We start from the raw sequence: 27,934 nt of genomic DNA, 5'->3' as shown, positions 1-27,934 counted from the left end.
GGAAAATTACGGACAGCTTTGGAGCTGAATGAATAACTCTCCGCAAGATCTGCTTCAGCTTGCTCCAACGGTAAGTGACATCAGTTTAATTGGCCTCGCTTAGCACCAGCCTGGTGGATCTGTGTTATTTAATGCCTTCATCTGCGACTTGGCGCTTACGGCACAGACGGGTGCTCTGAGCACAGACAGCAGTGTTGGGCTCACACACTTTCTGTCGCTGTGGGAATTTCTTACGTAGGATTCCCCACATGTGAACAAGATGGCCCTGATGACGGCTTACAGATTAGCGCTGAAAGTTTCGAAGATCAACTGGAATTTCTCAATGTGCTGCGCTCTGTCCTACTTCAGCTTTCTTCACCTTCACCACCTCTGATCAGCTCATGGCACTCGGGGCAGACAGGGAGGCTTCATGGGACATTGCCCTCGGAATGCAACAGTAGAGCTATGCTGTGCTTTCCCTTCAGCTCGTTAAAAGATATTTCAGCCACACCTTGGTGAAGTCAGCCCTTAGCAATGCACCCTTTGCCATTTTTTTTTTTTAAATGACAAATCATTTTAAACAGAAATCTGAAAACGCGGTGCTTTGGATTTCAGTAAAAGTGAGAAGATAACAACTCCTGCATGATAAACCTGGCAAATGCAAACAGCTCTGGGTGTGTTTTGAGCAGCCGTGCTTACAAGACCTTTCCTCCGAGCATCCCCGAGAACCCCGAGGCGGGTAGGGATTTGTTACCCGTATTCGAGCAGCGCCTCATCTCCTACCGAAGAATCCAAAGGTACGCGTGGATGTACACAAACGATCCGTCCTTCAATCAACGTCGCTGCCCGAAGGAACGGCGCGGGGCGGGGGGGTCAGGCGGTGCTCGGGGAAAGGCTCTGCACCGGAGAGCGGGGGGGCCCGCAGCGGACCGCCCAGGGCAGCGAGCGCAGCGGAACGGCGGCTCTCGGAGAGCAGCTCGGGGCCGCCCCGGAGCCGGGCGGAGCCGCGCCGCCCCCCGCCCCGCCCCGCCGCTCCCGGCCCGGCCCGGGCAGCCGGTGCCCAGCGCGGGGCTCCGAGCCGAGCCGTGCCGCGCCCCGCGGGGCTGCCCGCCGCCAGCATGCCGCTCGCGCAGCTGGCCGAGCCCTGGCCCAACATGGAGCTGGTGCAGCTGGACACGGAGGTGAGCGGGGTGGAGGGCGGCGACCCCAGGGGTCTCGCGGAACAAAGGAGCGCCCGGCCGGCCTGCTCCTTCCTTCCTTCCTTCCTTCCCTCCTTCCCCTCCTGCCCCGCTGCTCCGGCTGAGCCCCGCGGGGTTGGGAAGCGCTCCGGCGCGGCGAATCGCTCGGAGCTGCCGGGCTGACGGCTGCGCTGCTTCCCTTCGGTTCCTCGGTACGAGCGGCGAATGCGAGCACGGCTCTGCGCTGGGGGCTTCCCGCTTCCCCCGGCCGCCGCGTCCTGCGTCTCTCCTCCGGGTGCGTGCGCTTCGCTCTTAACGAGGCCCCCCCAGCCCAGGTATGCGCTGCCCGCACCGCGCGTTGCATCGCAGCCGCCGCGGAACGTCGGGACCTCTCGCAGCCTTTCCTCCGCTGTAGGGCAGCCGAGGTGCGCGCACAAACACAGCCCAGCTGCAGTTCGTGTGGGTTTCATCCCGCTTTGCTTACTTCTCGCTGCTCTCCCGTTTTAAACCGTCCCGTGCCTCTTACCCCTCCTATCACGCCTAGGGGTGTTACAATGGTTAATCGGTCAGATTCGCTTATTCCCACTTAAAATTGTCTCTTGAAGAAGTTCTGCTGGGAACAGAGGCCGGGTTGCCCAGCTGTCACAGCTGCCCAGGTGGGGGGGTGGGCGGCTGCGCCCTGTGCTGTGCACTCAGCTCCACTTGGGGTGTGGGGATGTGCCTGGGCCCTGCAGGGACCAGGTCATGGTTCTGAGGCCATAATGTGCTCAGGGAAAGTTGGGTGTGCTGGGGGGTGAGAGCTGGAGTTTAGCTGTGATTTGAAAAACAAACTCGGAGCGGGAGGAAACTAATGCTGGTGCCTGGGGCGATAGATGCCAAGGGCAGGATCAGTGTGTCACTTAATCCTGGAGCTCCGGGTGCTGGGTAGCAGCTGTGCCAACACCACAACCTCTCCCCTGGCTGGAATCGGCCACGGGGCGCTGCGTTCATCAGCCGGAGTCCCTCCGAAGGATCGTGGCAGCAGCGAGGGCTGCTCTCCCCGTTGGATTAGTCATGGACGTGTAATGTGTAAACTGCAGCCGCAGGCTGACTTCCCCCAGCTCACCTTGGCCGGGCTGGAGGTCGGCGGCGGGGTCGGGAACGGCGTGCCAGTGCTGGCAGGCACTTCATATCTCAGTGCTGTGCCAGGTGGGACGGCAGCAGCTCTGCTCCCTCGGGCTTCAGGTGAGCGGTGCTCTCGGCAGCACGGGCAGAAGTTCTGCACCTCTGGGCCCGGCTGCCGGCACCCGGAACCGACACCACCTGTGAATGGCAGAGAGGAACTTGGTGGGAGTTTTGCACGCTGCGAGGTTCTGTTTGCCAGGGGCAGAAAGGTTTACCTTCTGCGGGGCAGGGTGGCACCAAAGTGAGACCGAAGAGACCTTTCTGGAATGCGTTATGTAAATCGCCTGGGATCGTTGCCATTGAGGTGTAAAGCCGGCTTCCTCCAACCTTTGCTTTCTGAGTCATGGAGCAGAGGTGCTGGCACTGTGCTGCGGAGGCACCCGACCCGGTGTGTCAGACTGGGGGTTTTTCCACTGCTCTCCAGGAGCAGCTGCTGAGCGCAGGTCACAGCCAGCAGCCACTGTCCCAGAGCTGTGCTGGGAAAGCAGTGGGAGAGTGAGCCGTCCTGGGGACTGAGCTCACTTCATCGTGCTCCCTTCTTCTGTTTATGAGGATGAATAGTGATAGGACAAGGGGAATGGTTTTAAACTGAGACAGGGGAGTTTAAAGTTGGATATTAGAAGGAAGTTTTTCATCAGAGGGTGGTGAGGCACTGGAACAGGTTGCCCAAGGAGGCTGTGGATGCCCCATCCCTGCAGGCATCCAAGGCCAGGCTGAATGTGGCTCTGGGCAGCCTGGTCTGCTGGTTCGTGACCTGCACACAGCAGGGGGTTGGAACTGGATGAGCATTGTGGTTCTTTTCAATCCAGGCCATTCTATGATTTCATTCATTTCATTTATTTTATTTTTTTTCCCTGCTCTTTCTCCTGCCCATTCGGAATATTGCTTATGTGTTATGAAAAACCCGTGTGGGGCAGAGCACCAGTGGTGGAGCGGAGCTGAATGACTGCATTGCCGTAGTGATGGGAGCTGCCATCACGGCTGTGCCTTTGAACTCTTGTCGTGTTACAAACACAGAGCAACGCAGCTGACGTGGGATTACAACAAACCCAACCACTTCAAGCTAATTATTTTTGCCTGTGTATATGCATCTGCTCATCCCTTTTTGAGCAGAAGCTATTCACGAGTAACTGTCTTCTTCTGTGTGCACCTTAGCTGAAAAATGAAGACAGCGATGATCAAAGATAGGGGAGGAAGAGACTTCTGTCCATGATGCACTTTGAGCTCTGACTCCCTGTGTGTGAGGAATTCTGGAGGGAAGGGCTGGAGATGTTTGTTTTTGCAGTTATGTCCTTCCTCCGGTGCTGCGGGGCGGTGTTTGCTGGCAGCACTGATAGCAGCACACGGCCCGTGTGGTGCTGCCCGCCCTGACACTTGTCCTCATTATGTGTCAGAGCAGTGGTGCCCTGTTCTGTAAGTTGCTCCTCCCCATGCTTCAGATTACGTGGAATTAAAGGGATTTAAAATGCAAGATGTCCTAAGAGAAATATCTCCAAGTTCAGCCATGCTGGCGGTTACGCAACTGAGTGCACTTCCTTTTAGTGCACTCCTCTGCTGTCTCTAAGAAAAGTTCTGAGAGCAGCATGTGGAGCAGCACTTTTTGTCCCCTCCTCACATGTGGAGCTGTTCCTTGAGCACTGTGCCCTGCTGCCAGGCTGCTCTTCCATCCTGGGTGCTCCCAAGTGGCTCTCGGATCCCATACGAGAACATAAAGGCTCTGCTTTTTCTCGGGGTAGAAGGAAAGCCCTTGGCTCCAAACTGCAATTCTCACCAATCTGCCCAACGTCAGCTGGAGAACATGGCGGTCACATTAGGACTTCATCTCTAGGAGCTGCTGACACGTGGATCTGCTCCCAGCTGTGTGCCACGCGCTGCTCTGTCTGGCACAGAGGTTCTGCTCCTCGTGGGACTCGAGCTGCTTTGGACATAAAAGCCCTCTCAGCGCTATGGTTTTGATTAGCAGTGACTTAATAATTGTTGATGGGTGACATCTGAGCCAGTAAACACAAGCGTGTTTCCAAGTCTGGCTATCTTCAGCTCTTCATGGAGGATATACATAAACACAAAATCTTGATTCACTCCTTAGCTATTCTCTGTGCTGATGCACCAATAGCTCCATGTAAACACTGGGGCTCTACTCCTCTGAGCCTCCGCAGCAGCGCTGTCCCTTCACGCCGGTTGTCAGCCACAAGCACTTGTGCTCCTAGGGCAGATGTCAGGTTGATGTCAGGTTGATGTCCCATTGCTTCTCCAGGAAAGGAGTGTTATCAGCTCTGATATGGTAATAAATAACCACTAAAATCTCCCGTTAAAATCGGTGTAGAGCAAAATGGCCGTGAGTCTGCAAACCGCTCTCTGGCACTGCTTTGCTCTCCCTGCCTCATCCTTTGCTGCATCTTTTGGATGCGTGGAGAGTGCTCCATACCCCATCTGAAAGTGGCATCCCCAGTGTGTCCCATTTGGAATGCTCTTAGAGGCAGTGCCAGTGCCTGGTGTGTGCTAACAGCGGGTTCTCTTCCTTTGCAGAATGGGCAGGCTGCTCCAGAGGAAGGCGGGAACCCTCCGTGCAAGGTAAAGCCGCAGCGGGGCCGAGTCCTTCACCGTCACTCTGAGCTGCATGCAGTGTGTGCTGGCGGGTGAATGGGCTGAGGACGGCTATTTTTAAATCCTGTAAGCTGCTGCTTTGTAATCTGGATGAGTGCGTGCTGGAGCATGGGGGGCTGGAGTGGGGGAGGAGAGCAGGCAGACCCTCTTTTCCCCACCCCTTTGGTTATCCAAACTCACCTGGGCCATCCCAAAGCACTGCCAGGAAGCAGCACACTGGAGTCGGACAGCAGCCAGAGCAGAGGGCTCAGGTGAGAATCGCTGGAGTGTCTCAAAGGCTTTGGTGCCTCAAAAGCAGAAGCCCTTCAGAATTTCCTTCTCTGATGCACACATGCTGTAGCTATGGGGAGCAATGCCGCGTGTTTGCTTTGGCTTGGGAGCCCTTGCTGCATGGACTGTCTGGAGCTTGTCCTGCTCCTCACAGCAAGCACCCTGGTCTGTTGTTCGTGCTGAGGGACCTGGAGAGTTATGGCAATGCTTTCCCAGTTGGTCACCGTTACACATTTAGTAAAGGAAATTTAAGCCGAATCCAATTGGCTGCTTCTCAGCTTGTCCTTTTCCAGAAACTTACACTGAACTTCCAGCGCTGTTGTTACATCTCAGCCACCTGTTCTGCCCTTCTGGGCTGGCTGATGGACTGGCACCCCATCACAGGAAAGCTGGATGAGCTCAGATCAACGACACTGTGCACTCCTCTCCCCTGAGATGGTGGCTATATGGTTCCTCACCATTCCCACATCTCTGGCATGGAAGAGAATATCTGTCTCTTGTGGTTGGATTCCAGCTGGGCTTTTAAGGCTTGAGCGTTTGCCTCTTTGATCATCAAGTACTTGGATGAACTGCCCTCCTGGTACTGTGGGTGCCAGCGTCCTGCTTTGCCCTCTGCTGAGTTGCTGCGTCCGTGTGCTGTGCCGACAACCCCATTTTCAGTCATTTTTAAATGCAGAGTCCTCCTGAAATAACCTCTGGTGCGTTTTCCAAGTTTGTACAAGGTGTACGTTCTACAGGCACGAAGACAAATGAAATCCCTGCTATAAACACATACCTTTCACTTAACTCTGGCACTCTGCACCAGCTCTGGTGCTCTGGATGGGGAAGCAAGCAGGCAGCAAACTCAGTATCTCTGTTTTTCTGCTTGCTTGGGAGCTGACGTCAGCAGCAGATTGTGGCACTGCCTCCTCTTACCTACAGCAAGGACTAAAGAAGGAGAAGAAAGCAGCAGCAAACACCTGAGGCTACGTGTTTGTGAGAGGAAAGCTGCTCAGGGTCTCTCCCATACCTGTCTGTTCTAGCTCTGCTGCTGCCCTTCTCGAGCTGGGGTGCAGGAGGCACTCCATGTTGGGTTTGTGCTTTCATCCTTTGGTGGCTCATTCTGTGATCTCTGCTAAAAATAACTAGAAGCAGCAACAGTGGAGATTCCTCAACGCCCACACGAAGTGCCATCCCTCCCTCTGTCCCTGTCAGCGGGATGCTGCCAGAAACAAAACCTTTATCTGCTTGGGCAAGAACCAGAGAAACACGAAGGAAATCCCAGGGTTCCTCAAAAGAGTTGGGAATTTGGCAGCTGGCAGCACAGGGCTCTGACACCTTCATCTTCTCCCTCCCATCCCACCTGCTGTTGCTGTGCACTGTGGCTTTTGGGTATGAAGCACAGCAGAACGATTGATGCAGATGAAGGGAGAGGAGGTCTGGGCTTGGCTGCCTGTGGTCTGGGAACAGCTGGGCAGCCCTCAGCCTCCTTCCAAAGACAGCTCGGGCATTTCACAACTCCTGGCTTCTATTCCTGCGTGGATTCCCACCTTTCAAGAACAGCCGTGGTGCGCAAGTCCTTGCAAGCATTGTACCTCACTGTGTTCATCTGAGTATCTTGGAAACGCCTGCAAGATCCTACAGGTCGTGCAGAGCATTATCTGGAGTGACTGCCCCCCCCTCGCGTGGTCAGAGCCATCCCAGCAGCATTCCAGCAGTGCGGCACTGGGATTTCCAAGCCAAACCCTCACCTGACAACATCCTAAATTGCTAATGCCTTGCTTATCTGGCTGTTCCCACTGTAAGAGTTTGCAGTCTGCCAGGCACTCCTGGCAGCATCCCTAGAACCGGATTGCTGATCCAACTGCATTGAGCAGGAGAACTTTGGACAAGATGGGTGCAAGTGTGTCTGCTTTTGCTTTTCTCCCTGTTGATGGTGGTGTTCAAACAATTCGGCACTGGCTTTCAGCCATCAGCAGTGCCCTTGACGCAGTTTCAGTGCAACTTCCCCAGCGCAGCAGAAGGTCTCTTGCTTTGCTCCCAGGGCTGCTCTGTGCCAGGGGCTAATTGCCAGCGCCATGCGCTGCTCTCCAGGGACCAAACCTCATTCTCTCTTATGTTCTCTAGATTTAATTGTCAGGTAGGCTGAAGATCGGTCCTTGTTCAGCTGCGAATGGCAACAGAGGGCTCAAATTGAGTGGAAAAACAGAACCTGTCGTCATTGGGGTTTTACAGCCAGCTTTGCTGAGGGGTGAGCACGTTCTCCCCGAAGGTGCTGAGTGTGAGGAATTGTACATGAAAGTACAGCATCCAATTAGTGAAATCACTTCATAATGAAGAGCAGAGGAGTGGATTTACAGCACTGAGTGTGCCCACTCTCTGGAGGTAACGCTGGGAGCACTGAGCAGTTTGTTCTTGGGTGATAATCACAGCGCGCAGTGAAACCTGGGGAGGTGAATGAGTAACCTCTTCCAGCTCTGCTTTATGCCATAAAAGAGACCTTTGAGACAGGAGCAGGGAGCTGCTGTCATGCCAAGCACGAGGGGCTCCATCGCAGCGCAGTGCATTGGTGCTTGGTCACAGCTGTGCTCTCCAGCAGCCCGCTCTGCCCAGCTGTGCGCTCAGCACCGCAGGGACCTCCAGCTGGAGGCTGAGCACCAACAGGAGGGCGGAGGGATCCTCACACAGAATGCGGCTCCGATCGCAGCCTCTTCACGAGAAGCGTTTTAAAACAAACAAATGGGGCACTCTTCTTTGAAGCAGCGACCTGCTGTGTTTGCACAGCTGCTGCAGTTTTCTGCAAGAGTCAGAAAGCTGCTGAGTGTGGGAAGAGACAGGTATCTCAGCAAAGGCATCCTCTGCCCAGTGCCCCTCCTTGTTCCTTCCAGCTGCACAGCAAAGTGTGCTCTTGCTGGTTGCGTCCCTGAGCCCTGGGTGCAGAACAGCACAGCCTGCCTGCAAACCCTTCTGGCCCGGCTGCAGGGATTGCATCTTTCCATGTGTAGTCTTTCAGCCTGGCAGTGGCAGAGCTCTGGGCCGAGCTGGCTGCTCTGTGATGCCAGCTGAAATCATCAAGTGGTTTTGTTTTCAGTGCAGTGCCCAACAGCTCTTTGTGCTCAGCGGGGCAGGCGATGGTTAACAGCAAGTGTCTGAGCTCCTCAAAAACACAGCAACGAAATGCCTGCTTGAGAAGCAGAGCCTCTCTGATAAGTTGCAGGCTCTAATGAATAATTGAAGAGGGGTCATTTTGCAGGAGTGCATGTGAGGAAGGCAGGGCTGGGAATGGCCCTCCCGCACATTGATATCTGACCGATCAGAACTCTTCTCTGCTTTCTCCTCTTCCATTTCCAATCCACCTCATTGATTAATAGAAATTGCCACAAGGTCCATCTCCCAGAAGCCTCTTTCACTGGCAAAAAAAACCAACTACACAAAACCTCTTTTGCCATATGGAGGAAACCTGTGTCATCCATCTGCCCACCAAAGTTCAAAGGAATGAGCTTTGTGCCATGTGGGAAAAGTCCTCACCTTCAGGTACCAAAAATGAGAGCGCTTGTCCCTTGTTTGTACTTGAAAGCAGCACAGCTTCTAACACAGGTCTGGGAACACTGAACTGGCTGAACGGAACTTTTTTGTGCTCCATAAGCGCTCTGAGATGGGGTGCTATCGATTTCCTTGCTGTCAGAAGAGGTGTGTTTCACTGCACTGCTCTGGCTGGGCTCGTTGCAGTGTGCTGGGTGTGTGCACACAGGGAGGTGCGCTGAGCCAGGTTGGCTATGTGCTGGGTGTGTGGGGCTGCTGCTGCTGCGTGCGGGCAGAGCGATGCTTGGTGCTCTGCAAGCACAGGGGGGAAAAGAAGCTGCTTAAGAGACAGTCTGAAAATGTGCTGTCTTCTTGCACATCTTGCAAGGAGAAAGCTCCTCACAGCCTGCGTGGTGGGAGGAGTGTGGAATTCCTGCATCAACGTGATAGAATAGTTTCCACATCCCACGGCAGCTCCAGGGGCAGCAAACAGCTCGTGGTGAAAGCAGTGCTGTGTTCTCAGATTCAGCCAGAAAGAGCCTGCATGTTTTGTGTGAGGGCAGCGTGGCTGCGCAGTGCGCTCGGGTTGTGCCTCAGTGCTGGTTCCTAAAGGTAACGTTCTGCATTTAGAAAAACGTGGCAACAGGCCAATGTTTTGGTGCTCCTGCTCCAATGAGTCAAGAACCAGCTGAGCGGATGCATGGGGACGTTATAGAGCATGGCTTGCCTTGCCATGGCCAATTTCTACCTCTTCCTTTCTTCCGCCTCAGGCTTTATCCCTCTATCAGTTCCTAACCCCCCATTTCGGGGCGCCGTTACAAAATGAGCCCTTCCTGCTTGTTCAGGACTTTGCAGAAGCTCCGAGTGCCACCTGCTGGAGTGTGCCCAGCTGGCCCCGGGGAGCCCGCTGCCTTCCTCCCTCTGCATCGGGACGTGGCAATGGGAGAGGACAGTGGCACAGCACAATGGCACAGGACAGCCTGTGCTGTACCCCTGGTACCTGCTGCCCACTGCCCTGCCAGAGGTCCCACACTGTTCCTGCTGCTCCTCTCGTTGCCCAGGAGCACCAACATCTATTTGTGTCCTCCAGGATTCTGCAGCATTTCCTTCCTGTTACTTCTCCCTCCACCTCCACAGAAGGAGGTGTGGATCGTTTTCTGGCATACAAAAGAAGTGAACTTTTGCTGTGCTAAAAGAAAGCACCCACTAAAAAAAAAACAAACACCACAACAACAACAAAAAAAAAAACACGGGTGGAACTGCTCCTTCTGAATACCAAACAGGGTAAAAGTGGACTGTTTAGCTAATGTGTTAAGGTGACAAATACAATCCCAAACACCAGGGTTCCTGACGTGACACTGGGGGACGTGGTCAGTGGGCATGGCGGTGATGGCTTGATGGATACTAGGGGTCTTTTCCAACCTCAGTGATTCTGTGATTCTAAGAGAAGAGGTCTTAGGCAGAAGGGTTTTAGACCTGCTTGTGGTTTCAAATTGTTGTTGCTGCTTAGGGCAATAGGAGGTGCGGGGTTGATATGATGGCTGTGCTGCACAGGGCACGGTGTGGGCATGTGGTGACATTCCACTGCTCCCAGCAGGGCTTGGAGCAGCTGCAGGAATGCTGGGAAGTGTTGGGGTGCAGCGTCCTGTGCAGGAAACCAGCATCACCCCCCTGAGGAGCTGATAGACAGTAAGACAGTGAGCTGCTTGTGACCAACTTGTTGCTTCCTTTTGCATCAAAATGGCTTCTGTCTCAAGGGCTGAGTGTGTTTGTGGCCACATTCCTTCTGTTGGTGCCTCCTCAGCCCCTGGCAGCCTGTGCCCAGTGCTGACTGTGGGCAGGGACAGCCCTTGGCTTGCAGCAGGGATGGTTGCCTGGTGGGTTCCTAGGACAGGGAATGTACCTGACTGCTCCCAGAGAGCTCCTGGGGGCACCCACCAGAGAAGCAGAGGCAAACGGACGTGGTTCTGCTCAGTTCTTTGGTTGCACACAACAGCAGCCATCAGCCTTGTCCAAATAAGGTTTGTGCATGAGGGAAGGCAGTGGCTGGTGAGGTTTCTTCGCTTTGTAAGTTCCCCTTTTTGAGAACTACCACTTTAAAAGAAAAACAACAACAAAAAAAAACAGTTCCAGACAGAGCTGCCACTGCTTCTTTAGTCTTCACAGCAGCAAAAAGTGCATTTCTTTCCTGTGCACCTCCTACTTCCCGTTTGCCCCAAGCTCTGCAGTGGGAGCACCATGTACCTAATATGGAATAAGGTTTACAAGCAGCTGAGATCTCCCCAGAGGTCAAACTGAGATCTTCTGGAATTGTGATATGGGAAGGCTGGTTCAGCCTGGCTTTCTCCTGCCCGTCGCGTGTTCTTGTGCTGTACTGCATGCTCCTGTGAATACATGGCAGTGATACTGGTGAAGCAGCTGGGTAACTTTAGAAGCCATATACGGCATCTACTTTGCATAGATGAAATGCAGATGGCCTCTTGAAGGGAGCTAGGAGTAAGCACATGGCTCGCTTTTTTCCTTACAAGCAGACACTGGGAGAGGATTGGCTCAGAGCCGTAGGACTAAAGCCCTCCTGCAGCCCCTCCAGGGCCTGTGGCTGTGCTGCCCCACATGAGCATTCCCAGTTCCCATCTCCTCACCTCCTTTCTGTGTCAGGATATCTCCATGTCAGAGAGCAGTGTCATGGTGCAGGAGCTGACCCCAAGCCAGCAGGCAGCATTGCACAATACTCACCAGATGTCAGTGTGCTGGGCTCACATGGGGCCTCACAGCAGTTTCTAAAAGCCCTGATGCAGCAGGATGCAGGTGGCCGAGCTGAGACTCCAGCATGGGGCAGAGGCAGAAAACAGCTCCTTCTGACCCCTTCCCTGGAGAGCTGCAATCCAGCACTGGGGGACTGATGCTGAAAACAGCGTTTGTGCTGCTCAGAAGAAGAGCAGTGTAACTTTAGGGCTGAAGGGGCTCAGCTGCTATATGCTGCCTCACATTGCTCTGTCTGTGACGTGGGACCACAGTACGTGTCCTCTTGGAAAGCCTGCTGAGATTTGCTGGTGGAAAGAGCCATGACAGAGCACCCAGAAGTCATCTGGTGTTCGCGTCGAGTTGATGGTGCTGTGCAGCCATCACCACACAGTGCAATTTCCCCACATGAAACCGCAGTTTCCTTTCAGCAAAACTCCCAAAATACATCCCAGTGACGTAACTACTACTTGGGGTTCTCGTGGCAGTCTGGGCTCTGCAGAGAGCTCTGGGTTCAGAAGCCAGCTTGCAAACTATGGGAGAATAGCAGCCTAAAGCACTGGAGATGTTGAGGCTCCTCTTCCGCACCAAGCCAAGGATCCAGGAGGCAAGTGTCTAGCTGTAAGGTATCTGCTGTGCACAGCCCGGCGCTGTCTGCTCTGCAGGATGCAGGGAGGATTGGGGAACCTCCTGCTCTCAGAGAGCCGGCCCTGGTCCTGTCTGCATTAACGACTTCTTTCTCGCAAAAGGCATTTCTGATGGTAAAGCTGCTTTCCTAGAAGTCTTTCCTAGGTGCTGCCAAAATTTGGGGACCGGAGCATGTGTGAAGCAACAGAAATTACGACAGCTTCTGGTTAGTTGTTGATGAATAGGAAGCGAAATGCCAGAAGCATAATCTGCTTTTAGCTTTTGCATTTTTTTTTCTTGCATTTCGATGTGACTGTCTCAACCGTCAGAGTGACAGAACGCGAGCAAAAACAAACCTGTCTCTTGGCTTCTGGTTCGCAAAAGCTTTCCTCAAAAAGGAGAAAGCAGGAAGGAGGACTCGGATTTTGTATTTGAAGCAGCACGTGCCCCCAGCCCTGGCATGGGATGAGCCATCTGTGCCGAGAAGTTCACCAGAAGTCATCTCCTGCACCCACTTCTGCAACTTGCTGTGCTCAGAGCTGCCGGGCACGCATGGCTGCGCTTTTCTTTTCCAGGAGCGCGAAGGTGATTTCCCCAGCGTGCAGGAATTTGCAAGATGGCCTCCCCTGGGGCTGCGGGCAGGAGATGGCTGGTGTTGTGCTGATGGGGTTGGACCACAGGACCTGCGCTTGTGCAATGGGTTCATGCCTGGCGGAAGGTGTCGGGGTGGGACAGCCCTTCCTCACACCCCCAGGGAGATGCAGCGAAGGAGGAAGGGGAAGAGGTGAACAAAGGGCCCCTCTGATGTGATGCAGTCCTTCCGGACTTGAAATCTGTCAGTTCTGAGCGCTGATCTGCAGCTTTGCCGCACCTCCTTTCCCTTGGGGTTCACCTTTTCTCTCCCCACTGGTGCTCCTGTGCTGCTTTCTGACTTGCTGGAGGAGCAGCAGGAGCTCAGGACTCTCCTGCACAGACCTGTGGGCTGAAGGCTTGCATCCTGGGGGAAACATTGCAAATATGTTTGGATTATTCTGATCTGATTTTTTTTGAGTGTTTTTTTCTATCTGAGCTTCAGCTCATTCTCTCAAAACCAAACCAAAGAGCACCCATGTGATAGCATATCTACGTGTACTCATAAAAACATAGCAGGCTTCAGGATCTAAGCTCTGTCCATCCACACCTTCTTCCCAAACCTTCTTCCCTGTCTGAGTTCCTCCGAGGAGAAAGAGCCGTATCCGAGCTGAGAAGCACTTATTTTTTAAACTCCCTTTAAACTTTCCTTAGTCTCACCGTAAGGTATTGCAGCATTGCATCTGGTCCCAAAGTGTACACCAATATCTCTGCTGCTGCTCAGGCCTGCGTTGGTCTTGCCCTGCCCTGCCCTGCCCTGCCCTGGAGGGGTGCAGTGAGGTTCAGTGTTTGGACATGTTCCTACAGCTGCTTCAGGAGTGCTGGGCCTCCCTCTTTGGCAGCAGTGCTTTGGATCGCGGGGAGCACGGATCCCATTGCCAGCACCGTGCGTCCTTCTCCACTGCCTGTCGGAGTCTGTCCAAGGCTCCAACAGCAGCTGGCTCCTCCTGCTCTCCTGGAACCACCACCAGATCAGGGCATGCAGTGGGACGTGACCAGGGGCTGCAAGCAGCTCGCCCTCTGCCTAAGCGAGTTTGCTGGGAAAGCTTTAGCAGAGTATTGCAGACCCTTTGTGCTGACACTTACTTATTGTTCTGCAGGCAAAGTCAGACATCACTTGGGTAGAGAAAGATCTGGTGGACCCTGCAGACAAGGTAAGAGAGCCTCTGGGAGAGTGGTGCACTTAATGGCATTTGTCCTGTGGTAGCATGTATGAGGGGGAATTGTTGCTTGCAGGGACCCCAGCACCATGCCTGCCTTGCAGATTTACCTGCAGACCTGTCTCCGCTCAGTGGAAGTGCTCATGGAGTAAGCGGCGCTTAGTCACTTGCTCATGTGACATTCCAGACTTGACTTCATCCTCCTCCTCCTTCCTGCCCACACCAAACCCCTTTATGTGCTGTTGTTCTCGTCTCCTGCCACATTCTGATCTTGTTGGCTTGCAGGGCTCCGCTGTTGAGCTGTGTGGACACAAGGTGGCTTCTTCAGGGAGCTGAGTGGTGGTAACTCAACACTTAACGTTGTGGTGGTCAGAACAAAATTCATCAGATCTAAATAGCTCCAGGCGCATCTGCAGAGAGCTGTTACTGCGGCTCCTGTGGTGATGCTCATCTGCATCCCTGCAGAGCAAAGGAGGTGTCAGAATGAGCTCAGGCTCTGGAGAGAACCATGGAGCGACTGTGCAGTGCTGTCCCATGCTGCTCTGTGCTCCCAGCCCCTTGCTTTGGGATCATCACCAGGTGCTGAGGCTCTCCCTGCAGAGCTGGCACCGGCTGGCTTGCTGGCGTTCAGTCATTTGATTCTTTCATTACTGGTTATCAAAGAGCATGGTACAGGGGTGGAAGAGGCAGGACTGTCATAAATGGGCTCTCTGAGTCCCCTTGTCAGACTGTGTTCTGCAGAAATTCAGAAGTCAACACCAGCACAGGGTTATTTCTAGTTGCAAAGATGCGTGGGCGTCACTGTACCCATCTCAAGGGCTTTCTTTCTTACCTACACTCAGAGGGTGCTGCTGCATTAGACATCAGTCCAGACTCCATGAAAAGGTCAAAGGAAAATATGGGTTTGGAGGGGGAATGAAGCAAAAAGGATTGGGTTTGAAATAAAAATGAAGGGGTAGGTGTAAACCCCGATGGTGGCAGAAGGTTGGTGATAGGACCAGAGGGAATGGTTTCAAGCTACAGCAGGGGAGATTCAGGCTGGACATTAGGAAGTATTACTTTTCAGAAAGGGTGGTCAGGCACTGGAATGGACTGCCCAGGGAGGTGGTGGAGTCACTGACCCTGCAGGTGTTCAAGGAAAGGCTGGATGTTGTGTTGAGGGACATGGTTTAGTGGGAGCTATTGGGAATAGGTGAACGGTTGGACTGGATGATCTTTTAGGTCTTTTCCAACCTTGGTGATTCTATGATTCTATGATTCTAAGGTTCACCATGGAATTGGCACCCACCACATCTCACTGAGGGTGACCATCATCCCTGTGGGAGAGCCAACAGAAGTGCTGCCAGACTTCTGCGTGGGGGTTCATTCATTTTTCTCTTCCTTTTAAAAGAGACAGAGGCTTATCAGCATATTCTCCTGTTGTGGAAATACCCACAGTGTGAGCATGGCACATGGTGCTAGATGGAAGTCAGACTTTGACCTACACCATGCACGTTTTCTGTCAGAGAGCATCTTTTCTGAGCCAGGGAAGGGAAATCGAATGTGAACACGGAGCTGTGAGATTTTTTTTGAAAGCAAAACAGCAACAACAAAAAAAAAGCCCCAACCACAAGTGCCGTCAAGGAGCATGAACCTGCCTCCGTGTGACCAAATCGCTCATCTCCGCTACACATCTGCCAGCGGGCTTTAATCACCCACATCTCCTCCAGCGTGGCGGTGTGTTGGTGTCTGTGTGCCCATGCCAGAGCCTCCCCAGCTCCAGGGGCTCCCCGAGGTGGTCACTGGGAGCCTGCAATGTTGAGCGGGATGGGAGAATGGAGAGGGACCCCAAGCTGCCCCGCATCTGCGCCTTCCTCACACTGTGGCTGCACAGGAAGCACCGAGCGAAGCCCTGCAGCCTGCAGCTGCCAGCCCCCAGCCCGCTCCCCAGCCCGGTCAGTATGTAGGTTGTGTTGCCTGCTGCTCATCCTGGTGGGTCAATGCTTTAGATGAATGTTCTGGTTTGCTTTTGTCTTTGTGCCTTGTGGGGTGGTTTGCTTTGTGGTGCCATTGTAAGAAACTCATCGTGGTGCAGTGAAGGCTCAGTGGCACGTGGGGGCTGTTGTGCTGGAGATGTGTCGTGGTGTAGGACTTGGTCTCAGAGCTGCAGGTTGGGCTTCGGAGACCCTTTGCAGCTCAACACGGTGGGTCTTGCCATTGGCCAAGGCAAAGAGTTCCCACAGCTGTGGTATGAGGAGGTGTCTTGGAGGTAGACATAGTGTTCATTTTGAATGTTCCTCTCTGCAAAAGCGTGTGAAGCTGCAGGGTGAAATACATGGCAGCAACATGTAGGTTTGTTTTCTCTCTTGAGTTTTCATGAAGATGGCAGGAGGGAGGGAAGGAGCCCAGCAGCCTGCAGACAGCCCTGTTGTGACACAGCCAGCCTGCAGGGTGTTTGTTTTACTGTGCCTAACGGTTCATGTAATCTCACACAGCCCACATTGGCACCTGGAGGCCATGGAGACCTATAGGCCAACTGTTGGCTGGAGTTGGGAAGCTGTTCCTGACCAACAGCTGTTCGCCATGGGCCTCCAAACAAAACTGGAGGTGTAAGATGGCTGAATGAAGCTGAGAGATCACATGGAATGTGAGACCTTGTTGTCATAGAGGTTGTAATATCTTCCCTTGCTGTGCTCACTGAGATTTGCTTAGTGGGCATGGAGGGAGGGGATGAGTTGATGGTTGGACACGATGATCTTAGAGGTCTTCCAACGTTTATGGTTCTACAAGTGGGGATGGGGGGAGTGGCTTGACACTTTGACTAGATGATCTTAGAGGTCTTTTCCAACCTTCGATGGCTCCATGATTCTGTGACACAGGAGGAGCTTCTGTCTCATCACCCTCTCCGTGCGCTCAGACTGCATTGTGCATGGGTCTCTCTGCCAGATCTGGGTATCTGGATGTCGCAGGATCCCGAGAGAGCAAAGCTACCAACAGACACGGAGCAAAGCCCTACCTTACGTAGTGAAAAGCCAAGCACAGGAGTGGGAAAGGAAGGGTGCTCAATGTTGTGCTGCAGGCAACAACCACATCCGTGTGCTCTGCGAGGAGGAGCGAGGGTGGGAGCTCAGTGTGTGCGGGAGGCAGAGTCTGCAGCTCAGTTCCTGTTGTTTTCTAAAAGCTTTGATTAGGTGGGTTCCGGAGTGAGTATCTGAGTAGCTCTGGAAAACAAGCTCTGATTTTCCCCCTGCTCGGCAAGGGGGAAATCTAGCTAGTAACTAGTAAAAGAATGTGTTTTAAACAAAACATGTGCCAGAGACCTTGGCTTCCCCTCAATCTTTCTGAAGGCTTGAGTCTGTTAAAAGCATCATCTGTATGTGCTGAAGATGCACCAAGGCTTATGTTGCGGAGTTGCTCAGATTGCCGAGCAGATGGGCTCCAACATGTCTGATTTTTGCCAGCCCTGGCCATGTTTTGACAACACCACCATATTTTTGTGTTGTGGGATTTTTAGTGGCATAAACACTCCTGTTTTTGCCACCAGTGCCTTAAAAAGGAAGGTGCTTTCAAGCACTCATCTAAAATGCAGGACAAAAGAGTGCAACACCTCTGGTGTTGGGGAGAGTGTGGGGTTGTAATGGTGCTGCCTGGTGGAAGCCCACTGGGGGCTGCTTTGTTCCGGATGTTGAAGCCAGGAGATAGATGTGACCAGCCCTTATGGCTCTCTCAGATGTGGTTCCTGTGAGTCTGAAGCTGCAATCCTTCTTCCTTGACTCAATTAGACCTTTTTCTCCTTGTTTAGTATATTCACAGCCAACCATGTCTCCTCTTTTCCAGGGCGAGGGTGTTGTGAAGGAAATCAACATCACGCACCATGTGAAGGAGGGCTCTGAGAAGGCTGACCCTTCTCAGTTTGAGCTTCTGAAGGTTCTGGGACAGGGCTCTTTTGGCAAGGTGAGCTCAATCCTTCCTGCGTGTCACGCATATAAGTGGTGTTGAAAGAAGAGCTGACAAAGGGACTGTCCCCAGCATAACCTCTTTCTTGATTCTCGTCGGATCGCAGACAGTGAGAATCTGATACGCTCACTTAGCAACTGGCTGCTTCTAATTTGAAGGGCAGCTGTGGAAATGCCTCTCATCAAAGTCTGTGTGTCAGCACTGCCTGGGGGTCTTTATGCAGCTGGTCAGGAGGAAAGAAGCGTGCAGTGCAGTGCCGTGTGGGGCACAGGGCTGGGGCATGCCTCTCATCTCACGGTGATGCTGTGTGCCAGGGACTCGGTTTGGCCCATTTGCTGTTTCCCTTCTGCGAAGGGGGAAGGAAGTAGCTTGTAATTTGTATCTGTTTCAAAGTGCAAATAACCCAGGTCTCTTGCAGACCATCTGCTTTCATGTTAAAACTTCAACTTCACATCAGTCAGCCACCAGCACAGCAAGGGCTAGTGCAGCAGTGGTGCTGTGCATGTGAAACAACAGCTTTGTTGCAATGAATAGAGGATTTTGAAGCTGTCTAAAACCATGTGTTCTTCTGCCCCAGGTTTTCTTGGTGAGAAAAATAACACCACCAGACAGCAACCACCTCTATGCCATGAAAGTGCTCAAAAAGGCAACACTGAAAGGTAGGGGAGCCTTACTGCAGAGTCCTGTTGCTCCATTGGAAATTGCACTGGGAAAATGTCACCACCAGTCACTGCTGGCCCTGGGGTGATGGAGATTGGAAAGATCTGTCTCCAGCTGCTGATCCCAGAATGCTTAGGGTTAGGCGTGAGGCTGACATCAGGGCTCTTTGCTTTCTCCAGCGTCTGAACTGTTCCTCTCTCTTTGCACAGTGCGTGATCGTGTAAGAACAAAGATAGAAAGGGACATCCTAGCTGATGTAAACCATCCCTTCGTGGTGAAGCTGCACTACGGTGAGTGCGGGGCTGGCTGGGACAGGGGTGCCTGCCAGTGTTGTATGTCAGTCCATGTCCCTCGGTGGCTGTGCTGTGCTGTGCTGTGCTGGAGCCTTCGCAGTCCCCTTAAGACAAATCCTTTCCTGGAAAGGCCTTTGGTCTTTTGTTCACCCTTGAATGGGGCACCAGGAGAAGTTTAAACATCAAATCCTTGGGATTAAAACATTACTTCAGGAGAAAGTAGAGTTAACTGGTCAAGTCAGAGCATGGCAGGATGCCATGAGGGCATCTCATCTGACTCTGAGGGAGTTGAGGACAGCTTCTGCCCCCAGTATATTGCTTGAGAAACAGCCCCTCCAGCAGGGCATCAGTGGCTGAAAGGGAACAAATCCCACATAAAGTGATGCTTTTCTGCAGCGCCAGGGGATTGCGTCCTTTTCAGTATCATGGCTGGGAGATCTGATCTACCTCAAATAGTTACCCTACTTGTATTTAACCTAGTAACAACTCGGCATTTACACAACTGAAGCCATTGGGATTTAAGCGATTAATGTCACACCATCGAGCTTTCCTCTTAGTGGAGGGGTCTGATTCCTGCTCTGGCTTGTGTTTCAGCATTCCAGACAGAGGGGAAGCTGTATCTCATCTTGGATTTCCTCCGAGGAGGTGACCTTTTCACTCGGCTTTCCAAAGAGGTGGGTATACTTTGGCATCTTGGTGGGTTGCTGAGGCTCTCAGTTTGTGTGTTAATTGCCTGGAGGAACAACTGACCCTCAGAAAGTCCTTGACAGAGTTGGAAGGAGCTTCCAACTTGCTGCCCAAAGGAGGGAATGTCAGGAGCCCTGTCCCCTGGCAAAGCCTGGGAAGCTTAGTTTTAAAATGGCACGAGTGAGCAACATGAGTGTGAAGGGTGTTGCTTGTCATGCTCCAAGGATTATAACCCCCGTCTCTTCCTGCAGGTCATGTTCACAGAGGAGGACGTGAAGTTTTACCTAGCAGAGCTTGCTCTGGGACTTGACCATTTGCACAGCCTGGGAATCATATACAGAGACCTCAAACCAGAGAAGTACGTGTGGTACAGGTCTGTGTTCAGTCCTCAGCCTGCAGTCAGAGCACAGCACAACCTTCTTCCACAAAACAATGCCTTGGGCCAAGCAAATGGAAGGCAGCAGGGCAGATCAGTAAGGCTCTTGCTCCTCACACCAGCAGTTAGAGCCAGGAGCTCTGTGGAGGCAGCATGTGTGTACCATGTCTGAGCATTAATTCTCAGCCAGTGCTGGGCTCCAGCTTTAAGCAACTGAGAGCCTTCAGAGGAAAAAGGCCTCTGAGGAGACACAGCAGCTGCACGACTGGGTTATTCCTACCTGAGACATGCGAGGGATCAAAGTTGATGTAATCTGTGTGGCTCATTGGTTCAATGTGAAGTTCAGTGTGTACAGAAGGGGGTTGCTTTACCCCATTTATGGTGATGGAGCTTGAAATACAGGGGTTGGAAGGATGGATACGTTCCTCCTCTGGAGTTCTGGAGCATCTCTGACCGCTCTGAGACACCCGCTGGTTCTCACCAGCCTTTCTTGCCACTAATAACTTGTATTTTTCTTCCTTGCTGTAGCATTCTCCTGGATGAAGAAGGACACATCAAACTCACAGGTGAGGTGCTCCATAAGAACCTTGGTTCTTGAAACATGGAGCTTCTCTCAGACCTCCCTGCTCTGGGCCGTTGTGAAGAGCAGGTGGGCACACACTGATGCTTTTTCTCTTTCGTAGATTTTGGCTTGAGTAAGGAGGCAATAGACCATGAAAAGAAAGCCTACTCCTTCTGCGGGACAGTGGAATATATGGCCCCAGAGGTTGTGAACCGTCAGGGCCACTCCCACAGCGCAGACTGGTGGTCCTATGGGGTGCTGATGGTGCGTAACTGGTGGGCTTGGAAACCTCAGCAGTTGCTCAGGGTGTAGCTATGAAATACCATTAGGTGACTCTGCATCCAGCAGAGGTGCTGGTGCCAGTGTCGGCCCTGGAGCAGGCTGTTGGTTGCTGTGCAGATCTGGTGCCACCATCTGGCAGCTGCTGGATCCAAGGGCTGTGGCAGGAGCAGGCACTGCTGGAACTCATCCCCATTACACTGTGATACAAAGCTCCCTTCTGAGAATGTGATGCCAGCTCTCTTTTTCCGGAGCCAGGCTTTTGATTGCTTGCAAGGCTTCTGCTAGCTGTGGAGAATTCCCAAATCAAGATGTAAGGAGATCTGTGCAGTCCTCAGACTTGCTCGTATATGTGACCTCCCCTTGTTCTCTCTCCCTCCCAGTTTGAGATGCTCACTGGCTCACTGCCGTTCCAGGGGAAGGACCGCAAGGAAACGATGACCCTCATCCTTAAGTAAGAGGAGATTTGATGTGTGTACAGAGACAAGCCTGCTGCTCCTTCTCTAAGCATGCTGCAATTGGTGTTCACAATGTAATGGGATTACTTGGAAGGTAGATTCGTATCAACACTCAGTTTGAAGGGTTCAGTACAAAATGCCAGATTGTTGTACTTTCAGAGGTGGAGGTGCTGCTTGTGGGTTGGCTTCTTTATACCTATATGCAATTGATTGCATAACTTCTTCCCTAGAGCAAAACTGGGCATGCCTCAGTTCCTGAGCGCTGAGGCACAGAGCCTCCTGCGAGCCCTCTTCAAAAGGAACCCAGCCAACAGATTAGGTAAGGCATTTTTTGTTTCTGAATCCACCTGGTGCTGTAGCTGTGCCTCTCTCATCGCAGTGGGTTGGCAGCATGCTGGCACTTGTGCTAAGTTAATAGGCTCTCTGTAATACCTGATTATGTTGCATGCTTTGTGATAGCCTTCGCTTTGTTGGTGATCCTGATTAAATGTTAAGCACTCTGTGGGTGCATCTTTCAGGTTCTGGTCCAGATGGGGCAGAAGAGATAAAGCGTCATCCGTTCTACTCTACTATTGACTGGAATGTGAGTATTAGAAACACAAAAGCAAATTTCACCCCATTTAGCACAGTGATGCAGCTCTGCTGACCGCAATGGTGACGCTTGCAGGCTGACCAGCTGTGGAAGTGCTACCAACCCATGTTTCCATCTTTCCTAATTATCCTTCCCGAAACTAAAGTGCTGTTTGTCATGCAAGTAACTGTTTCATACTGAGTTGTCTATGACCTCATCCTGGTTTGATCTCTCAGAATTAAGGTGCAGGTTTTAATTGGGTTTTGGCACAAGGATTGCCTTGCACAGAGTAGGAAAGGGCTCAGGGAGGCATTTCTGGCAAGGAGCTGCATTGTACTCCGCAGACTCTCTTTTTTTCTTCATTAATGTATGATATATGGTAGAAACTTATAGAATTTCTCCACCAACTGACCGAAAGGTACTCTCCTGGCCAGGAGGCCATCCCTCCCACTGCTGAGTTGCAGTCTCAACACTGTTTCTAGTGTTGTAAACTTTCTTCCCAGCCTCTCATTCCTAGCAGTTATTAGCACCCTTCTGAGCATGGTCAACTATCACACCACTTCCATGCTACCTATATTTTGCAGAAGCTGTACCGAAGAGAAATCAAGCCGCCCTTCAAGCCTGCTGTAGGCCAGCCTGATGACACCTTTTATTTTGACACAGAATTTACATCACGTACACCGAAAGGTTGGTATGAATTTATGAATTCAGCTGAAGCCTGTGTGAAATAATACAGCTTAATAATGGCTTGCCTGTGCCATCAGAGCAAGGTTTGCCTCCTCCTAGCTGCTTCAGGAAGGAGTCCCAGCCATATGCAGGATGTTACTGGGAGTTCGGTGCTGCATGATATTGCTCTTGTCTGAGCCACAGCCACGAGGGGAAGGCTTCTGCTTCTGCTGCTACTCCTTTTCAAGTTTTCCTTCAACTCCTGTTGCAGATTCCCCAGGCATCCCTCCCAGTGCAGGTGCACATCAGCTCTTCCGCGGCTTCAGCTTTGTGGCCACCGGACTGATGGAAGACAGCAAGGTGAAACCTGCACAGCCCCCTCTGCATTCCGTGGTGCAGGTGAGACATGGGAACAGAAGAACAGCTGCTCTGAGACTGCAGTAACTCCACAGTGGGTCTGCAGGAGCTAAAGGAAAGATATTCTGGTTTGAATTCTTGCACCCTAATGTTCTGTTGTTTCTACTGACTGTCACGTGCAGGTCAGCAGGGCACACTGAGTGTTTGCCTCCTTCTTGCCATGTGGACTCAGGCTGTGTCAATGTAAGGTGCTGCAGGAATGCAGTGTGCTGCATGCAGATAGTGTTAGCCTACTGACCTATATTTGCCATGTTCTCCTTTCCTCTCTCTCCCCAGCAGGAAGGAGAGGCTGTGGGATGTAGCAGACAGCAGTCTGTCACTTCACTTGGCATCGCAGTTAACTCATCACGTTGCACAAAGCATTCCCTGAACCCTCCCAGCTCATTTGCTCCCTGCTCTCTTGTTGCAGCAGCTGCATGGAAAGAACATCCAGTTCAGCGATGGCTACGTGGTGAAGGAGGCGATTGGTGTGGGCTCCTACTCTGTGTGCAAACGGTGCATTCACAAAGCAACCAACATGGAGTATGCAGTCAAGGTCTGAGATGATGAGTTCAGTCTGATCTCCCTTGTTAGATTTCTGTTCATCCCTGTAATGATCAAATCAGTAGCAAGGAATGAAATCATTTTCCCTGATTTTCTGGGACTTATACAGTTACACAATTTTGGGGCAAAAGACAGGGAATGGATATAGCACAGTATGTCTGCAGTGCACTGGCACAAGCTGCTCAGAGGAGCTGTGGATGCCCCATTCCGAGAGCTGCCCAAAGCCAGGCTGGTTGGGGCCTTACTGGATGGGGGGCAAGCCCACAGCAGAGGTTGGAACTGGATGGTTGTTACGATTTATCCCAGCAGGTGGCTGTGCACCGCACAATCTATTGCTTACTGGCCCCCTTCCCAGTGGGATGGGGAGAGAATTGGAAAAAAAAACCCACCAAAGTAGAACTCATGAGTTGAGATGAAGTGATTTACTAAGATACAGAGAAGGATAATATGTGTGTGTGTGTGCGTGTGTGTATAAATATATGTAGCATGTGATGCACAAGCAATTGCTTACAACCTACCAACTGATGCCCAGCTTGCCACTCAGTGAGTGCAACAGAGCAAGATGAACTCCCAACTCCCTTCAAAACTCTCATTCACATGATGGTATGAAATATCCCTTTGGCCAGTTTAAGACAGCTGATTAAGGCCTGATTCTGTCCCTTCCCAGCTCCTTGGGCCTCATCATCCCTTCTTCGAGAAACTGGAATGGCCTTGGCAATACAATACTGCTCACCAACAACTGTAAACATTGGTGTGTTATCAACATTGTTTTTCTCTTAGAACCAAAACATAGCATCATACCAGCTACTCTGAAGAAAACAATTCTGTCCCAGCTGAAACTAAGGCAATGGTCTTTAAGGTCTCCCTTCCAACTCAACCATTCTGTGCTTCTGTGATGAAGCCTTCAGCTTGTTTGCTTTGTCCTAGCCACTGTCCCATCCAGCTGTGAATAACCCTTACTCGTACCCCTGCAGGTTATTGACAAGAGCAAACGGGACCCTTCTGAGGAAATTGAGATCCTCCTGCGATACGGGCAACATCCAAACATCATTACCTTGAAAGATGTGAGTGTACCTTGAATGATTTCTCATGTACATTGGGGTGAGAAAGCCACTCTAGCATGGGTACCCCAATGGCACTGCTCATCAGATCACTCTGGGGTGGGGAAGCATCCAGTCAGTACCACCTCTCTGTTGTTGACTTCTTTCTTCTTGGTGGTAGAAATACAACGGGGAACCCAGGAAGCAGTTTTTAATTAACCCCCTCCACGTTTGCTTTGGTAGGTTTATGATGATGGGAAGTACGTGTATCTGGTGACAGAACTGATGAGAGGAGGGGAGCTGCTAGATAAAATCCTGAGACAGAAGTTCTTCTCAGAGAGGGAGGCCAGTTCAGTCCTACACACGATCTGCAAAACGGTGGAATATCTGCATTCTCAAGGGGTGAGTATGGTTACGTCTGCTTCCCTGGGTGCTTTGTATTGATGTTATGCCTCGTGTTGATGTTTTGGCAAGGCAGATAGGGGGCCAGAGCAGAGGCTGAGGATCTTGATGCAGCTTCAGTCCTTCTTGGGTCATGAATGCCTTTTGTTCTGCAGGTAGTTCACAGGGACTTGAAACCCAGCAATATTCTCTATGTGGATGAGTCAGGAAACCCAGAAAGCATTCGTATATGTGACTTTGGCTTTGCCAAGCAGCTGAGAGCTGAGAATGGTCTTCTCATGACTCCTTGCTATACTGCAAACTTCGTGGCACCTGAGGTAAGCACCTTGCTGACTTGAGGCTTCAGTAGCTGTCATTCCTCTCCCCCAGACTGTGTTCTAATTCTGCACGGATTGGTCTAATTGTGCCTGTTCCTGCATATTTTGTCTGGGATTTGTTAATTAAAAAAATAACAGTAGCTACAGTACAGAATAAATACGGGATCCCCAGTGCAGTCCTCCAGCTTGTGCTGTCCATATGGCTGGGGCTCTGCGTAGGGAAATGAGATGCTAAATTCCCAATGATTTCATAGGCTGCTTCTCTTCCTGATTAACTGACCTGTTAAAAGGAGTGGGATTACTTTCCCTCCAGCTATCTTGGTGTGGAAGAAAGGAAAAGAGATGGAAAGCAGTGGAGCATATATGCAGTGTCATCACTTTGGAACACAGCTTCTTTCTTACTTGTCATTTTGAAGAGCTGGGAGGGTTACTCTGTTCTGTGAAACTGAAGTCTGATATGAATGCTGACATTTACTCCATGCCTTTGCTGTTCAGTGGGGCTTTAGCAGCTTTGCACCCAGCCTGCACAGGGGGCTTATGCTGCTCTTCGCAAGCTGAAACAAGCTCAGCAACCAGAACCAAGCATATTTCTTCTTTGCTTATTCCAGGTACTGAAGCGACAGGGTTACGATGAGGGCTGTGACATCTGGAGCCTGGGAGTTCTCCTTTATACTATGCTGGCAGGGTAAGTGCCTCTCCTCATGGCTTCTTGCTGTCCAGAACCTCTCCCTGGCCTGGATATAGGATAGTTAACGTCGTTCTTGCTCTCATCTCTCCTCAGCTGTACTCCATTCGCAAACGGACCCACTGACACTCCAGAGGAGATCCTGACTCGAATAGGCGGGGGAAAGTTCTCTGTCAATGGAGGCAACTGGGACACTGTTTCTGACATGGCCAAGGCACGATGTGGAGTCTGTCTGCATTGTATTACAGTGTGGGCTCAGGCAAATATGATGCAGGTTCAGAGCAGGTTGGGGGGGAGGGTAGAGGGGAGTGGATAAAAGCAGTAGAGTGGCTTCTTCCTCATGAGCAGCTCAGCAGTGTGCCTTTGCCTGCTTTGTTCTAGCTCAGGCTGTGAAAATTTGCATGCAGCAACAACCTCGTGCCTGACTCACACTGGGATTGTTGCTGTGTTATACCTCCCAGGCCCACTGAAAACATATTTTATACAAAAGGAGCTTGATATCTGGGGTCCTGACACTTGGCTTCTGAACTGAAATCTCAATATGGGAACAGGTGGGCGGCATTTTTTCTTTTAAAGTATGAAGTCTTCAGATGTCTGACTTTCCAAATGATTCCCTTAGGACCTGGTATCAAAGATGCTTCATGTAGATCCTCACCAGCGCCTGACAGCCAAGCAGGTCCTGCAGCACCCATGGATAACACAGAAGGACAGCTTACCCCAGAGCCAGCTGAATCACCAGGATGTCCAGCTGGTAAAGGTACAGAGTGGGCCGGGTTCCTTGTCCCTGAGCTCTTTGGAAAGCAGTCGTCCTGGTGTGGGCAGAACAGACTGGAAGGTTGTAGAGCTGTGGGCTGGGGAGGCAATGCCAGTGTTTGAGGCAGGAAAGCTTACAAGGGTTCTTTGAAGAACTGACTGGACAGCTAGGCCCAGAGAGTGATGGTGAATGGAGTTAGATCCAGCTGGCAGCAGTTACAGATAATGTTCCCCAGGGGTTGGTGCTGGGGCCAGCCCAGTTTAATATCTTTCATGATGATCTGGATGAGGGGATTGAGTGCACCCTCTGGAATTTTGAAGATGGCACCAAGTTAGGACAAAGTGTTAATCTGCCTGAGGGTAGGAAGGCTCTACAGACGGACCGGACAGGCTCCTTGATGAGCTGAGGCCAATGGGATGAAGTTCAGCAAGACTTTGGTCGCAGTAACCCCATGCCAGTGCTACAGGCTTGGAGCAGCATGGCAGGGAGTTGCAAGGAGGAAAAGGACCTGGGGGTGCTGTTCAGCCAAGTGTCAACTATGAGCCAGTGGAGTGCCCAGGTGGTCAAGAAGGCCAATGGCATCTTGGCTGTGTCAGCAGTAGTGCAGCCAGAAAGAGCAGGGGTTGATCGTCCCTCTGTACTCGATGCTGGTGACGCAGCACCCCAAGTGCTGTGTTCAGTTTTGGGCCCCCTTTACAGGAAAGACATCAAGGCCCCGGAGCATGTCCAGAGAAGGAAATGGATTTGTGAGGGATCAGGAGCACAGTGCTATAGAGAGCAGCTGAAGGAACTGGGATGGTTCTATCTGGAGAAGAGGAGGCTCAGGGAGACGACATCACTCTCTACAATTCCCTGAAAGGAGGTTGTAATGAGATGGGAGTCAACCTCTGCTATCAGGTAGCAGAGATAGGATGAGAGGTGATGAGAGGTGATGGCTTCAAGGTGTTCCAGAAGAGGATCAGATTTAATATTTGGAAAAATGTCAGAAAGAGTGGTAATACATTGGAAGAAGCTGCCCATGGAGGTGGTGGAGTCATCATCCCTAAAGGTGTTTGGAAAACATGGAGATGTGGCACTAACGGACATGGTCAGTGGGCATGGTGGGAATGGGCTGGGGTTGGACTTGGGGATCTAGAGGTCTTTTCCAAATCTCGCTGATTCTGTCATTCTATGAGTGGCATGTCAATGAGGGATGGAGATTTAAAGAAGAGAAACAAGATGGTCCTGGCTTTGTTTATGGCTGCTCTGCTCCCTCCCCTTGTAAAGCATCTCCCGTACCTGAGTGATCACTCTTGTGTCTTCTCTCCAAGGGGGCAATGGCTGCCACATACTCTGCACTGAACAGCTCTAAGCCGAGCCCCCAGCTGAAGCCCATCGAGTCTTCCATCCTGGCGCAGCGGCGGGTGAAGAAGCTCCCCTCCACCACCCTGTAA

The 27,934-nt window shown here is 51.8% G+C and overlaps 1 protein-coding gene across 1 annotated transcript; it reads left to right on the top strand.

Moving 5' to 3' along the window:
- Positions 1-1,097: 1,097 nt before the first annotated feature.
- On the top strand, positions 1,098-27,934 carry RPS6KA1 (ribosomal protein S6 kinase A1; the record flags this gene model as incomplete). The annotated part of the gene is made up of 23 exons (XM_079546018.1): positions 1,098-1,160; positions 4,848-4,892; positions 13,796-13,849; positions 17,672-17,788; positions 18,369-18,450; positions 18,661-18,741; positions 19,339-19,418; positions 19,683-19,789; positions 20,336-20,373; positions 20,491-20,633; positions 21,032-21,102; positions 21,337-21,425; positions 21,625-21,689; positions 22,262-22,364; positions 22,615-22,742; positions 23,170-23,295; positions 24,278-24,367; positions 24,587-24,745; positions 24,901-25,062; positions 25,671-25,747; positions 25,844-25,961; positions 26,367-26,504; positions 27,812-27,934. The coding sequence occupies 23 exons, from the start codon at positions 1,098-1,100 to the stop codon at positions 27,932-27,934; spliced, it is 2,259 nt and encodes a 752-aa protein (XP_079402144.1).

The sequence above is a fragment of the Tetrao urogallus genome (genome assembly GCF_951394365.1).
Source record: "Tetrao urogallus genome assembly, chromosome: 23".
Lineage (NCBI taxonomy): Eukaryota > Metazoa > Chordata > Aves > Galliformes > Phasianidae > Tetrao > Tetrao urogallus.
The sequence above is the reverse complement of the archived record's forward strand: the minus strand, read 5'-3'. Positions and strand labels throughout refer to the sequence as shown.